Genomic DNA, 15,347 nt, shown 5'->3' on the forward strand with positions numbered 1-15,347 from the left:
AGATAAATACTAATGGAAACTGTCGGCTCGTAGCTTCCTGTTGAGTGTCGGTCGAGACGCTTCCAAGATCCACGACGAAGCCCCTCAACGAAGCCCCTCATCCTCAGTCTAGATATCCGACTAGTACTGAGCCCCTTGCGAAGCATGTACCGAAAACCTCATGTGCCATAAACCCGTGACGGGCTCGCTATCAGGACGGTGATCGGGAAGCAAGATAGAACTTGCGCTGCAAAGATAACACTCGGGTCAGGAACCGATGCGGACTCGGCAAGGACCAGCAAAATCATTAGTCTCATCACTTGATTTCGCTGTTTCTTTGTTAATCTGGGGTGCCATGTAGGTGTTGCAAAGCAATCAGGAACTTGTGGTGGTGCAATGTTCTTTGGTGCTTCTCCACCAGATCCACTTCGAAGTCGGGTGCGTGTACCCCACCAATCACCATCAGATTCCCGCATGTGTCTCGCCCCACTGCATCTCACGCGATACGGCTTGATAGAGAATGCAGGAAGGTTGCGAGAGAGGGAGAACCATGGAGATGAAAGCGGCACCGCCAAGTCGGAGCCCCTTCCTTGCCTAGGGTGAATTTCGTGCCTTCAGTCCTGTGAGGAGAGCGCTCTCGTCAGATTCCCCCTTTTATATATCACTGGGAGACTGACCACCACATGTATTCGTTTCCACCTCACCTCCGTCAGATCAAAAGGCGGCAATAAAGTCGACTGATCTCCGGGTACAATGGTGCAAGAAATGGATCTTCAGAAGCTGGACATGGAATTGGCGATCAAGCCATGGACAGCACTGCCCCAAGAGGCGTATGTCCTGACCGGAGTGAATCTGATAGATCCTCTGCAGGGCCAGGTGATCAAGAACGCAACAATCCGAATTGAGGGAGGACTTGTCACCGAAGTTTCAGAGCAAGAACACACTCGACCGACGACGAATGATGGGACCACGGTGATCGACGCTAGGGACAAATACATCTTGCCGGGCCTCATCGATTGCCACGTCCACATAATGGCGGTGGCTGGGAACGCCGGAATGAATGAGACATTCCACATGGACCACAGCACCTCCCTGCTCCGACAGCCAAATCTATGTCAGGGAATGTTGGATCGGGGCTTCACCAGCGTCCGGGACTGCGCTGGAGCCACGCCAGCTATGAGACAGGCGATCGAGGACGGCGTGCACCCGGGCCCAAGACTCTTCATTTCTGGCAAGGGATTGTCCCAAACGGGAGGTCACGGAGACTTGCGCAAGGCACATGATTCGAGGGGGATCTGCTGCGCCTGTGGCGCCGGAGGTCACGACATGACCCGGGTCGTGGACGGCGTTCCAGACTGCCTCAAATATGCTCGTGAAGAGCTTCGGCGCGGGGCCGATTTTATCAAAATCATGAGCGGCGGAGGAGTCGCCAGCCCGACGGATCGCATTGACCAGGTCCAGTTCTCCGACGAAGAGATCAAGGCCATTGTCACCGTTGCCACCAATGCCCGCACATATGTCACCTCCCACGCCTACACGCCTCAGGCCATTCAACAGGCCATCTCTCACGGGGTTCGCGGAATCGAGCACGGGAATCTCCTAGATGAGGAAACCGCGCGTCTCATGGCCGGTAAGGGTGTTTTCCTGACTCCCACGCTCGTGGTGTATGCCACCATGGCAAGGCCAGAGTTCTCAGGCTTCCTCCCTCCCTTTTCAGCTCAAAAAAATCGCGAAGTGCTCGAGTCTGGCTTGCGAGCGTTGAAAATCGCGACGGATGCTGGGGTAACGATCTGCTTCGGCACCGATCTCCTGGGTCCAATGCATCCTGCTCAGACAAACGAGTTCGTGATCCGCAGCCAGGTGCAAACACCGTTACAGATCATCCAGAGTGCCACGGTCAATGCGGCAAGACTCATCCAGAGAGAAGAGACTCTCGGCCGCATTGCTCCCGGCTTCTTGGCCGATTTTTTGATCTTGAATGCTAATCCACTCGAGGATATTGCGGTCCTCGATCGGCCTGACCAGCACCTGTTGGCGACCATCAAGGACGGGAGGGTGGTGTCGTCGAGGTGGTCCCGCCTTGAGGTTAGACAGCGGAGATTGAGTAATATTGCATAAGTGGCTCGGAATAAGGCCTCGTCCATGTAACGGGTTGATGTGCCTGTACTTACTGTCGTCGTGATCAAGAACTTTCCCCGATGTCTACCCAAAGAGTCTAGATGTAGATAGACGCCGACCTGATGGCACCTACCTGATGGAGGTACGGATTAAGAGCTCTTCCTTAGTATTCCGCCGCAGTCTCATAGGCCTGGACACTTTCAGCGGCAGCCGCCATAGTGTAGAGTAGATTGCCATATCTCGAATGAAGATAAGGTGACTTGTGCAGGCAATGTAGGTAGACAAAGAGAGGACACTTTGTCTCAAACAACTCGAATTCTCGGTGAGGCACCAATACTGGCGCCCAGCACGTCCATTGCCATTAGGGAATGGTGCAATGATACTGTCTGGAACGTCCTGACAGGTTATCCTTATCTGCTATAGTGCCTAATAATCAGCCACAACCGGCGCGATATTCCGTCTTTTTGCAAGGGATTGAGGCACTATTCCTGACAGATACCATTCGGCGGTCCCGACGTCGGCTCACGACGTAGTCTTGCCGTCTGCCACTCATCTCCCTCCGCACGTATCGGTCGACCCGAATTTCTATCGACCTTCGATCCGTTCTCTGCAAATCTGCAAACAGTCCTCCTGATGGTCTGAAGAGAATACTCACCCAGCATGAATGATCAAGTGTCTCAACCGGTAGTTCGTCGCGTCCCTGCCGCGTAAGTCCACCCCGTATAGCTTATGCGTCGAATCATTTTCGAGATGCTGACTGCTCTGTCACACACAGCTGTTTCTTTTGCCGACACAGCAAATTGAAATGCTCAGGCACTCAGCCTTGTGATCGGTGCAAAAAGAGATCCAAAGAATGCGTCTTTACATCCGCAGAGAGGCAGGACAGTCATGATGAACGGTCATGTCTTCACCTCTTCTTCCAACTGCATGTTACCTGACTTGACAGTAGGCCTTCACCGCCGCCACGGAAACGAGCACGTCTCCATCATTCAACCTCACCTCCCGCAAGGAGTACTCGGCGTGTGTCCCAAAATGAGTTGCTACCCTCTCCTCGTCGCGCTGTAGAGACGTCCGTCGACTTTCCCGAAGGTCGGAATCCCAGTGCCATCTCCCCGCAGTTCCTGCCAAACAGGCTGAATCAGCGGAAACGCTGGCGTAAGACACCACTCGATTTTATTTTGGGAGAGCGTGACTTCAGAAGTAAGTGTGCTGTTTGCTGACCGGGACTGTGCAGTATACGTGGGTGCATGCTCGACATGGTCCTTCAACATCCGTGTGGCGACCATGATCAGGTCAAGCCTCAAAGACGGCGGTGAAATTGAGGACGATCCATTCTCCTTGGACGGCAACGCCTACGATCTTTCCTTGAAGAGAGTAAACTCTGACATGACGCTTGATCTGAGCCGACTGCCATCACTCGATTATGCCATCTACCTCGTTAATACGGTCAACTTCCACCTGGGCGGAATTCTTCGGTTGTTCGACGAGTACGAATTTCTGCAAAATCTCCATGAATTCTATAATCAAGGTTCGCAGAAGGCTCGTGCACACAAACTCTGGTACATCCAATGTCTCCTTCTCCTCGCACTGGGGAAAGGCTTCCTCAACGTTCGAAATTCGCCAGACAACACATCATCAACGGATTACTTCGTCCGTGCGATGTCTATCCTTCCAGACACTACGGAGCTCTATGAAGAGCCCGTTCTGGCCGTCGAAGTACTTGCCACCGTTGCCTTGTACTTTTACTGTTTGGATATGAAACAGAGCGCTTATTCCTATGTTGGTTATCCCCACTGAAGGCACCGTCTTCAGAAATTCTCTTGGACTAACGATCGCTCGACATGGTTTCAGATTGGACAAGCTCTACGAATAGCTCTGGTGGAGGGACTGCATGCCGAATTGCCCCCTCTCCAGCTGGGGGATCGTTTCACCGAAAGGTGTCGGAACGCTTGGTGGACAACCTACATCCTAGACCGTACCTTGTCTGCAGCGGTTGGGGCGCCTATTTCCGCCCAAGATAGCCACATTCAGCAGTCTCTCCCTTCGCCTCAGCAAGTCTCGCAACGCGACGCCACCTTAGTCATGCACGTCAAGTTGTGTCGCATGGTATCATCCATTTTGACAGGTGAGTTCAGCCTGACCCGCATCGTCCCCCGGTGCTCGTTTCTTACAGATAGTAGAGCTGTACACTGCGAATGGAAGCCTAGAGAATACATATCTCTCAAAGGTCAGATCGGTTCTGAAGCAGATGGCCGATATTGCGAAACAACTCGAGGAAGTTATAGATTTCAAGTTTAAGAGTTCTCTGGAAACACTTTCTAAAGGAGCACTGTATTTGAGAATGCTTTACAATCAGGTTCGCCAATTTTGTGCGGTGCAACTGGACTCAGCTAACACCCTTCTCAGTGTATCGTCCTGGCCACTAGACCATTATTACTCTGTCTCCTTCAGGAGACGCTACAGTCCCTCCGTCCCGGCTCCAATGGTGTGAAGGTCTATATTCCACCTTCAATACGCGATCTGTTGAAAACATGCTCAGATTCTGCCACCAAAACGCTCAAGATGCTCAGCGCCTTGAGCAGCCACAGTTTCCTTGGTACATCGACTTGACAGTGGCTCCCTCAATGCAGAGTTTCAAAAAGGCTAATCAACGACTGCAGACACATTTCTTCCCTTCGATTTGGAATTTGCTTGTTCGGCATCATCCGTGGTCACGATGGTTGACGAAATTCTTCGAGGTGCATCAATATCCTCATCCACCAAAGATCTGCGCCACAAGATTCTTGATGAGATTGCAGCAGGAGGAAACAAAGCTGCCCCGTACCGACGAAGAGAGCTACGGAGGCTCTCAGAACTAGCCGACCGTCTGTGGAACACCATCGATGCATTGAATGCCCAGAATCGCAGCCCAGGAACGGCAGCATCAGACCACGAAGTGGATCAGGTTCATCAACAACGACATAATCCCAGCGTACAATCAGAGGATCACCAGCTTGGACTTGATTCTCGAGCGGGTGACGATGGAGCGGCGATGGCCGAACTGCCTGGCAATGGTCTTGAACAACCTCTGGTCCTGCTTGAGGAGCAAGCCATTGCGATCCCTCCGGGGGCTTCAGTTTCATCTTCTGACTTTGCTCAAACCTTTGATTTCTCGCCCGAGCAGATGCTTCTTCTGGCAGATCATCTGGACGTAAATGCACTGCAAACTGGGTTTGATTTTGCGAGCCACGGGTTCAATGAGTGGATCTGAACGATCTACTATGATTGGATTTTCGTTGCAAGGTGTAACCCCCGATTGTTGATCGATATCAGTGTAAAAGAAGGCCGTCGATTGCGGAACCGATTTTTGATAAGTAGTATTTCCGTGCGGATGCGGCAATGACGATCGTGTCTTCGCAAGGATCGGCTGGCGAAGCGTCTGGGAACCTAATTGATCCCATGCGCGAGCCGATAGACTCAGACATCGGATGGCGGACCGTGCAATCATGCCAAACCCGATGATCCGACTGAGATATGCAGCCCCCCGATATCCCGGGTCATTGTCTCCAGATACCTCGATAGATATTATCGGGAGTGATTTCGAATTCAACCTTGGCCCTTGGTCCTCTATCTGGATCCTCGGTAGAGGCGAGACGATGAAAGCTTGCCTGTTCCTTTCAGCCCCTTCCGATCATGGAAACAGGTAGTCGGAAAAGACAGCGGCAGGTGAGCCACTTACCGACTCGCTGTAAGCCCTCGAGCACCTGCTCGGGTGCTTCGAATTAGTACGGGAAGAAGACGGTCTCAGTCGGTCAAATATTGTCGTTCTGCTACCTATACCCTTGCCCTCTGTGCCAGCTATTCTGCGTTAAAGGGCCAGCTCTTTCTCCAGGATATCTCACCCTGCTCACTGGTCACTATGGCAGCGGAGTCAGCCGTGGTTCGGAGATTCATCGCTCAATCGGGAGCATTGCGATGGTTCTCTTGCAAACGGGCATCGATCTCTACCACTGCTGCCGGGGACAAGTTGAAATCCTCCGAAGATGGCAACTACCATTTACAAATGGCTGGAGAGCAACGATCGGGCACTGAGACTCCAGGACCTTTCTCAAGACTGTCGTCTACATCACTCGTCCGGAGCATCATAATAGGAAAGATATTTCAGTTCCCGATTTTATACAAACCTTCGCTAGCCTTGCTCCAGAAAGTCTCGGGTTCCCAATCGGTATTTCTGAACGCGGACAAAAACCCACTGATCCGCGCGATGGTTCTGCCACTCATCTACAGACAATTCTGCGCTGGGCGAAACGAAGCCGAAGTGCAGCGGACGATCGAGCAGATCAAGAACATGGGGTATGCGGGGATCATACTGTGCTACGCGAAGGAGGTGATGGCCAAGTCTGGTCATCAAGCGGCGAACGAGTTGGAATCCACGGTGGCGCGCAGCCATAGGATGAGGCAGGAGGTAGAAGATTGGAAACAAGTCAACCTAAAAACACTGAACGCCGTTGGCGAAGGAGATTACATCGGCGTCAAGTAAGTTCCCCAACCATTTCCTCGACGAGTCGTCGCATCTAACCTCCGGCGTGCGCAATAGATTGACGGGAGCTGGCGGGGGAGTGGCCCAACAGCTGAAAGACGGGGGGTCTCCATCACCGGAATTGAGGGAAGCATTGAGAGACATATGCCGCCAGGCGAAATCGCAGGGTAAACGCCTCTGGATTGATGCCGAACAGCAAGTCTACCATCCGGCTATCGATAATTGGACCATCGACCTAATGCGCGAGTTCAACCGGGAGAACTCGATGGTGGTGATGACCACCATTCAAGCCTATCTCAAGTCATCCCGGCAGACGGTCGAGCGGTATCTGCGCCTGGCTCAGAAGGAAGGCTGGTCGCTGGGCATCAAGCTCGTCCGTGGAGCTTACATTGGCAGCGACAACCGGAGTAAGATTCACGACACCAAGCGCGAGACAGACGAGTGCTACGACAGCATCGCGCATGATATCATCACCAAGTCGTGGCCGGGCTTCGAAAGTGGTAGCCGTGGCGCTGGTATTGCTGCTGCTGATGCTTCTGGATTTCCTCACGCCAGGATATTCCTGGCGGGCCACAATTCCGAGTCGATTCGAAAGGCCTCGAGCCTGGTCCGCCGGCTCTCCCAAACGGGAGACCTCGCAAACGAAGTACACTACGGCCAGCTACAAGGCATGGCGGATGACATTGGTTGCGAGCTACTTGCCCAAGCAGACCATCAACGAGAAGTACTGAAGGCGCTCAACCCGTCATCATCGGCCGCCTCGAGTCCTTCACAAATGCATCAAAATGACGCTCGGCACAGGCTCACCGAGCTCGGGATCCCACGTGTGTACAAGTGTCTCTCATGGGGCTCGATCCAGGACTGCCTGTACTACCTTGTTCGTCGAGCGATCGAGAACCAAGGCGCGGCGGAAAGGATGAAGTCTTCGCTAAATGAGATGCAGGCTGAGTTGCGAAGACGGTTCTTTGGATTGTTCAGGCGTGGAAAATGAAAGAGATGAGGGTGAACAGATGATGATTCAATTCGAGCAAGATTGCAATACAACTTGAAGTCCTTGTAGGGACCTAAAATGCAATCGTGAGATTCCTCATCACATAACACGCAGACAGCAGGTCTTTAGGTTATGCGAAGTCCTGACCTACACCTCATTGGAAGGATACAAAACTTGCGACAATGAGCCAAACTCCTCCTTGATGGTCCTCACGCTTGTAAACCGCTGAAGGTGAGCCATGGTTCCCGTTTTATCATTGGTGCCACTATCCCGGCTACCACCAAAGGGCTGCTGCGCCACCACGGAGCCGGTGCATTTGGTGTTGAGGTAGAGCATACCGGCCGCGTGTTTGAGGACCTCTTGAGCCTGTCGCGAGGCGATCGGGTCTCGGGCAAAGATGGCCCCAGTGAGTGCGTAAGTCGAGGTTCCATCGAGTAGTCCCAGCGTCTCCTGCCACTTGTCGTCGTCGTACACGTACACGGCCAGGATGGGACCGAATAGCTCGCGGACCATGATGTCGTGCTTCGGATTCCTCGTCCGATAGACGGTGGGGTGCACGTAGTAGCCGACTTCCTTGGACGCCTGGCCGCCGGCGACGAGTTCAAGTTCGGGGTCGGACTTTGCCGATTCGATCACCTCGTTGAGCTTGTCGAACGACCGCTCGTGGATGACCGGGTTGATGAAGTTCTCAAAGTTCTCCGGGTCCCCGACCTGAAGAAGCGCCGTCTGTTCCTGGAGCTGTCGGCGGAAGTCCGGCCAGACAGACTTGGCCACGTAGAGGCGCGAGAGGGCCGAACATTTCTGACCTTGGTACTCGAACGCCGACCGGACGGTGTTGCACACCGCGCTCCCAATGTCCGCCGATGCATGAACGATGGTCCAGTTCTTGCCGCCGGTCTCGCCGACCACGCGAGGGTAGCTCGCGAAGACCCCGTCGCCGATAGCATTGCCAATCTTCCTCTGTAGGCCCTTGAACACGGCCGTGGAGCCAATGTACGAGAGACCCGCGAACTCGCGGCGCGCGAGGACCGTATCTGTTATGGTCTCGGCATCACCCGGCACAAACTGTATCACATCCTGGGGTAGACCTGCTTCAAGGAGTATCTTGTGCAGAAGCCAGGCCGAGTGGAGGGCAGAAGGTGACGGTTTCCAAATGACTACATTCCCGAGTAGCGCAGCGGGTCCGACAAGCGTGGCCCCGAGCGCTGTAAAGTTGAAGGGTGCAATCGCGTACACGAAGCCTTCCAGCGGCCGATACTCGAGCTTGTTCCATGTGCCGGACGGGTGAACCTGGGGCTGTTGACCAAAGAGGGCCCAACATTCTTGGATGTAGTAACGGAAGAAGTCACACGTCTCGGCGGCGGCGTCGATTTCTTACTGCCAGATATTCTTGCCCTGGCCCAACATGGTCGTGGCAACGACCTCGGCGCGGTGTTTGGTCGAAATGAGTTCGCAAGCCCGTAAGAAGATCGAGGCCCGGTCTTCGAATGGCATGTTTTCCCACACCGATTTTGCTCTCAGAGCAGCGTCGATGGCAGCGTTGACATTCTGCGGCGTTGCTGAAGCATACTCGGCCACTGCCTCACCATGTCGTGAAGGGTTGATTTGCTTGGTGCTTGTGTCGGAATTGATCTGGATGGTCGTAGACCCATGGTCGTCAGTGGCGCGACGTCTCTCTGGCTTTTGTGGGAGGCATGCACATAGCCTTTCAAATAGGTACCGCCGATATAAGATGGCGGTCGCTCAGTGTTTAGACTTACAGTAACACCATTTACAACCAGAGGAATCTTTGCTGGCTGCTGCTGCTTGGCTCTTTGAAGCGCGGCAACCAGCTCTGCTCTTTCCGGGGAGCCTTTTGCGTAGTCTTTCTGTCATGGAACCAAATTTTGAGTATCCAGAGGAACCCCGCTCTTGTGTTTCGAAGCAAAGTTCCCGACATACCGTGGGTTCATTTTCGAACCTGGGAGGGTTCCACATTGACATGTTGCGAATATGTCGGAGACAGGGCCTGGATCTGTTCAATACGGCAGGGTGGCCTCGTCTCAAAAGATTGCTTGACCGCATTGGAGCTGTGCAAGGCTGCGTGAAGGGAATCTGGTCTGGAGGAGAGGAGGAAATCTGTATAGCAGAAGCGACGGCCCTTTGTCGAACAGGGACAGATTTGGGATCAAGAGTCAAAGTAGCTCATTCAACGAGGACTAGTTCCCGCTGCACATACGTATCTATGGAGCATTTTATTCGGCGAGGCTGTGAACAGTCTCCGATAGTCATGCGCTGCGTTATGCAATAGACGATGGCGGTCTCTGAGCCGATCCGATACGGACCGACCGAAACACAAGCGCCGCTGCTTGGGCCGTCTCGTAGCAGCCACGATTCATTCCCCAGAGGGCTCGACACCCTTCTCAGAAACTGATTCTCCCGTGTCTCGGGCGCCTAACACGTCTACCATAGGTATTTTGGGACTTGTTCTCTATACTTTTTGAACACCGGGTATCAGATGCCGAGATATATGTGTGATTACTCTAGTAACATCCGGACTGGGTCCTCCAGGTAGTCTCTGAGCTTGACCAGGAATCCCACCGATTCACGGCCGTCAATTAGTCGGTGATCATACGTGAGTGCAAGATACATCATCTGTCGATAAGTCAGACATCGGGAGAATGACGGAACGTCAGTGGTGTAGGCAGGCTTACAGGTCGAATCTCAACCTTCCCGTCGATAGCCACAGGCCTTTCTTTGATGGCATTGACACCCAGTACTGCCGTCTGAGGCAGATTGATGATAGGAGTGCCCATCATTGACCCGAAAACGCCTCCATTGCTGATGGTGAAGTTGCCGCCTGCCAGGTCGTCCATGGAAATCCGACCGTTTCGAGCCTATGATTATGATGATCATCTTCAGTATCTGGTGATCAACAATCCCATCAGGATATGGGGAGAGAAGAGTGGTAGGCGATGGGTTGGCCTACCTTTTGCGCATAGTGTGCGATTGCCCGCTCAATCTCCACCACACTCAGTCTCTCACAGTTACGGACAACGGGCGTCACGAGACCTTTGGGGGTGGATACGGCGACGCTGATGTCGACATAGTCCCTGTAGGTCACCATAGCGTCACCCTGTTCGTCCGTTTCGATGGACGCGTTAACCTGGGGAAACGCCTTCAGGGCCAATGTTGCGGCTTTGGTAAAAGCACCCATGAAACCGATCTTGACACCATGCGATTCAAGGATCTCATCCTTGTATTTGCGCCTCAATCTCACCAGGGCAGACACGTCGACTTCGTTGAAAGTGGTTAGTGATGCCGCCGTATTCTGGGACTGCTTCAGACGGTCTGCTATGGTCATCCTCATTCGACTCATTTTAACCTGCAAGTAGTCAATTGGTTGCCAGGCCATATCGTATCATCTTTCCCTTGTAGCTTACGCTTCTTTTACCGCGGTCGCCAGGCATGGAGGGAGCGGCTGTCGAGCCAGCAGGGTTTAGCTCAGGCTCCACGTTGGTGAGCTTCCGTGGTTTAGGTGTAGGAGTCGCTAATTTTGGTTCTTCGATGGGGTCAATGGGCTGGTGAGCCGGTTTTGTCAGTTCAGGCGCAACAATCTCTCCAGTCCAAGCCTCTGAAACCCCCAAAACATCCCCTGGTCGTGCTGATGTGTCTTCCTTCGAAAGTGGTCGTCCCAGGTCAATCTCAATCCGGGCGATTTGTTCTCCGCCAATGACCGTGCTTCCTTCGTTCACAAAGATCTCTTGGAGGATTCCAGCTTCTGGAGCAAGTACCGAAACGTCAATCTTGTCGGTTTCGATGGTGGCAATTTCTTCGTCCACCTCAACGAAGTCCCCGACCTTCTTCAACATCACACTCAGTGTGCCTTCAGAGATGGATTCAGCCATGGTAGGAACCTTGACCACCGCCGCAGCCTGCAGCTGAACAGCGACAGAGAAGTTTCGTCGTTTGAATGGTGCCCGCGGTCGTGTGCATCCCCATGGTGGTCGTTGAAGGCCCCATGTTCCCAGCCAGCCAAAATTGCGACGCGAATGCCCTTTTGCCCATGCTGCCCAGTAGTAGGACGGTTTCATGATACGCCCCAGTGCAGATTCTGCTGGCATCGTGTTCGGTGACTTGTAGAACTTCATTGGCAATTCCACACCAGATTCCTCCCTCTCAAGTCGACGCCTTGCCTGTGCTTCATAGGTGCGGTAGGATTACCGTCTCGAGATCGGCCTTCCGGCAGCATCACCTTTAGCTCATGTGAGTGACATTCCCGGAGCATTGTACTTCTTAGCCTAGTGTGGGCACATCAATGATTGTGATAGTGTCGGGTGGCTAGGCAAGTTGGCGATGGTCCCACTTCGTAATCGGGAGAAAATCTGAGAACTTGACTAGAACAAGCCTGCCCCTTTCTCTGGTTCTGGATGCGGTAATCTGCCAGGGATACAGTGTGGTCCGCAATGGTCCAAGCTTCGATCTGATCTCTCGGCACGATATATATCGGGAACAGCCACACAGGCCCCCACCAACATCGGCCCGATAGTTTTTGGGCGTGTTGAGCTACAACTTTCACTATCGCGTGGTGATGTACAATTGCCTGGGAATGTGGGCAAGATGGGCACTCGGTTCTTCTATGGCCGCACCTCCCGGGAGAACAGCATCCAGTAATGACACGGCAGGCAGGGCATACGAGGCAAGACACTCCTAGTATGTGCCTACCTAGACCAACCGCCTATAGATAGATGATGGACAAGATCAAAGCCTTGCATGCAGCCAGGTGTACAGCCGCACTGATTAGACCGGCCTGAGATACTGGCTTCGCATCTACCTCATTCAACCAATTCGATCACGCAAACATGAATATGCGGCATGGCTGCGCCAGACGGTGTGATCTCGTCCACGTGCAGACAATGGCGAGGCTGCAATATCCTACCGGCAGGAGACTTCCTTGTTGGCGAGCAGCCTCCACCGCCGTACCACACCACCATCATGTTTCTCCCGTAAGTGAATGGCGCGATAACTCAGACAGCGTCTCGATCTTTTGTTCATGACTGCCTCTGTTTATGTGCTGATTTGGAGCGAGGTCCATCTAGAATCCGTCTGAAAGCTTTCTTCAAGGAAATGCTGCAGACTACTTCGATAATATGTATGCACAGTGGAAGACAACCCCTGACGCCGTCGACAAATCATGGCAGATGTACTTTCGAAACTTGGAGGCTCGCACGGTAAGAGTGCAGTCACCAGGGTTCCCGTCCACCTCTACTTCTGCACAGGATCTCGGCGACCGGACCATAGCAGACGTCGGCACGTATATAAATGTGAAAAGCCTCGTTCGGGCATACGAGACCCTTGGACATCTCAAGGCCGACATTGACCCTCTCGGACAACGCCATTACTGGACTCCTGCGCCAGAAGTTCCGGATGAGCTCGAGGTGCAGTCCCACAAGCTCAGGGAAAAGGACCTGGATGTGGAAATCGACGTGCGTTCGGCAGGAATTCTGCCGTACTTCACGCAGAGCACACAGTCCAGTATGCCGGTTCGAGATATCATTGCGGCTTGCCAACAAATATACTGTGGTACTGTGGCAGTAGAATTTGCTCACATTCCCAATGCTCAACAGCGCGATTGGATTCGCCAGCGGGCTGAAACACGCCACACAATTCGGTATTCAGACGGGGAGAGGAAGCTGGTTTTGGATCGTCTTCTTCGGGCCACACTTTTCGAGACATTTCTGGCGACAAAATATCCAAATCGGAAGCGATACGGCTTAGATGGGAGCGAGACCTTGGTGCCCGGAATCCAAGCATTGGTGGACACGTCGGTTGAGCGCCACGGGGTGGAGGACTTGATCATCGGGTCACAGCACCGTGGTCGCCTAAACCTGATGGGACACCTCATGCAAAGGCCAATGGAAGTCACCTTCTACGATTTCATTTCAGAGGGGAAGCCCCATGACAGCAGTCTTGATGGTGACGTCCTGACGCACTTGGGAGGGGACTGCGAACGTGAATATCCATCGGGAAGAATCGCTCGGATGTCTCTCTTGCCCAATCCATCTCACCTGGAGGCTACGAACCCGGTTGCGGCTGGCAAGGCCAAGGCGATCCAGCATGACCAAGGGGACATGGAACAATCCAAATCGCTCTTCCTCAACATCCATGGCGATGCTGCCATTGCGGGTCAAGGTATTGTGTATGAAACAATGACTCTTTCAAAGATCCCCTCGTTCTCGGTAGGAGGAACAATCCATGTGATCTTGAATAACCAGGTTGGGTTCACTACAGATCCCCAGAGCTCAAGGTCCACTACATACTGCTCCGACCTGGCCAAGACGATAAATGCGCCCATAATACACGTCAACGGCGATGATGTGGAGGCTGTGGTATTTGCCTGCAAACTTGCGACAGATTGGAGAGCTCAATTCAAGACGGATGTCTTTGTGGACCTCGTCTGCTACCGGAAATATGGGCACAATGAGATAGACCAGCCAAAGCTCACTCAACCTTTCATGTACGACAAGATTGCGCAGAAAGTTCCGGCAGTCGACACTTACATCCAAAAGCTGATTCGAGACAAAGTCTTGTCGAAGGAGGAGATCCAGGAACGCAAAGCCCAGATCTGGGAAACCTTGTCGCATCAGCACGAATTGAGCAAGGACTTCCAGCCAGACAAGGTTGTCGCTGCCACCGCATCTGGTCATAACGAGGCTGCATCAGCACAAACACAGATTTCAGCCCAGACGAGGATGGTCTTTGATTCGGAGCAATTGAAAATGGTCGTGGACAAGAGCATCACGGTGCCCGAGAACTTCACCCTGCATTCAACTGTCAAAAGAGTGTTTGATGCTCGACAAAAGTCGGTGTCGGAAGGCGAAGTCGACTGGCCCACCGCAGAAGCTCTGGCCTTTGGCACACTCTGCCTAGAGGGCCATCATGTCAGAATCTCTGGGGAAGACGTTGAAAGAGGAACATTCTCTCAGAGGCATGCTGTGGTTCACAACCAGCTTTGGAAACCCGGTGATGATTGTGCGGATGCACGGAGATGGACGCCACTCGACCATCTCAGCCCAGACCAGGCGAGATTTCACGCCTGTAACTCACCCTTGAGCGAGTTCGGGGTGCTAGGCTTTGAGTACGGATACTCTCTTGGCTCACCAGACAGCCTGGTGATGTGGGAAGCTCAATTTGGCGACTTCGCGAACAATGCCCAGGTAGTTATCGATCAGTTCATCGCTGGAGGAGCCACCAAATGGGGTCAGCACTCAGGGCTCGTCCTATCCCTGTCGCATGGCTATGATGGACAAGGACCGGAGCATTCGTCGGCCCGCATTGAAAGGTTTCTGCAGCTGTGCAACGACGATCCTCGTGCATACCCATCGACTGAGCAGGTGGAGCAGAACCTCGAGCGAGGCTGCAATATGCGAGTCGCTTATCCCACCACGCCTGCAAACCTGTTTCATCTTCTCAGGCGGCAGATCCATGGACACTCCAGGAAACGTGAGTCGTTCACCCCGTCCCTCGCCTGTCGATTTTTTTTTTTTTTTTTTTTTTTTTTTTTGCCGGCGCCCCCCGAGATTTAAACAGGTGTGTTGGTGGGAGGCGTCAGTTGTGTATAAGGGACAGCCCAGGTTCTTGGGAATGATGCCGACTTCCTTGGCGATGGCGGTCGCCGTGGACGGGTGGTCACCCGTCAACATGGACACGGTGATTCCGGCGGTCGTGCAGGCCTGGACGGCGGCTTTCGTCTCGAGGCGA

The 15,347-nt window shown here is 53.2% G+C and overlaps 5 protein-coding genes across 5 annotated transcripts; 3 read left to right on the forward strand and 2 right to left on the reverse strand.

The window, feature by feature from the left end:
* Positions 1–744: 744 nt before the first annotated feature.
* On the forward strand, positions 745–2,097 carry AYO20_04368 (hypothetical protein; the record flags this gene model as incomplete). Its single annotated transcript, XM_022642666.1, has 1 exon — positions 745–2,097. The coding sequence occupies one exon, from the start codon at positions 745–747 to the stop codon at positions 2,095–2,097; it is 1,353 nt and encodes a 450-aa protein (XP_022501484.1).
* A 1,284-nt stretch (positions 2,098–3,381) lies between these two features.
* On the forward strand, positions 3,382–5,347 carry AYO20_04369 (hypothetical protein; the record flags this gene model as incomplete). Its single annotated transcript, XM_022642667.1, has 5 exons — positions 3,382–3,876; positions 3,949–4,222; positions 4,278–4,453; positions 4,549–4,693; positions 4,758–5,347. The coding sequence occupies 5 exons, from the start codon at positions 3,382–3,384 to the stop codon at positions 5,345–5,347; spliced, it is 1,680 nt and encodes a 559-aa protein (XP_022501485.1).
* A 648-nt stretch (positions 5,348–5,995) lies between these two features.
* Positions 5,996–7,607, forward strand: AYO20_04370 (hypothetical protein; the record flags this gene model as incomplete). Its single annotated transcript, XM_022642668.1, has 2 exons — positions 5,996–6,612; positions 6,674–7,607. The coding sequence occupies 2 exons, from the start codon at positions 5,996–5,998 to the stop codon at positions 7,605–7,607; spliced, it is 1,551 nt and encodes a 516-aa protein (XP_022501486.1).
* Positions 7,608–7,754: 147 nt separating this feature from the next.
* On the reverse strand, positions 7,755–9,590 carry AYO20_04371 (1-pyrroline-5-carboxylate dehydrogenase; the record flags this gene model as incomplete). Its single annotated transcript, XM_022642669.1, has 5 exons — positions 7,755–8,764; positions 8,842–8,903; positions 8,986–9,287; positions 9,368–9,475; positions 9,549–9,590. 5 exons carry the CDS (start codon positions 9,588–9,590, stop codon positions 7,755–7,757), a joined length of 1,524 nt encoding a protein of 507 aa, XP_022501487.1.
* Positions 9,591–10,124: 534 nt separating this feature from the next.
* On the reverse strand, positions 10,125–11,710 carry AYO20_04372 (hypothetical protein; the record flags this gene model as incomplete). Its single annotated transcript, XM_022642670.1, has 4 exons — positions 10,125–10,241; positions 10,301–10,483; positions 10,576–10,971; positions 11,030–11,710. 4 exons carry the CDS (start codon positions 11,708–11,710, stop codon positions 10,125–10,127), a joined length of 1,377 nt encoding a protein of 458 aa, XP_022501488.1.
* Between the last annotated feature and the right edge of the window lie 3,637 nt (positions 11,711–15,347).

Source organism: Fonsecaea nubica (genome assembly GCF_001646965.1).
Source record: "Fonsecaea nubica strain CBS 269.64 chromosome Unknown Scaff22, whole genome shotgun sequence".
NCBI lineage: Eukaryota > Fungi > Ascomycota > Eurotiomycetes > Chaetothyriales > Herpotrichiellaceae > Fonsecaea > Fonsecaea nubica.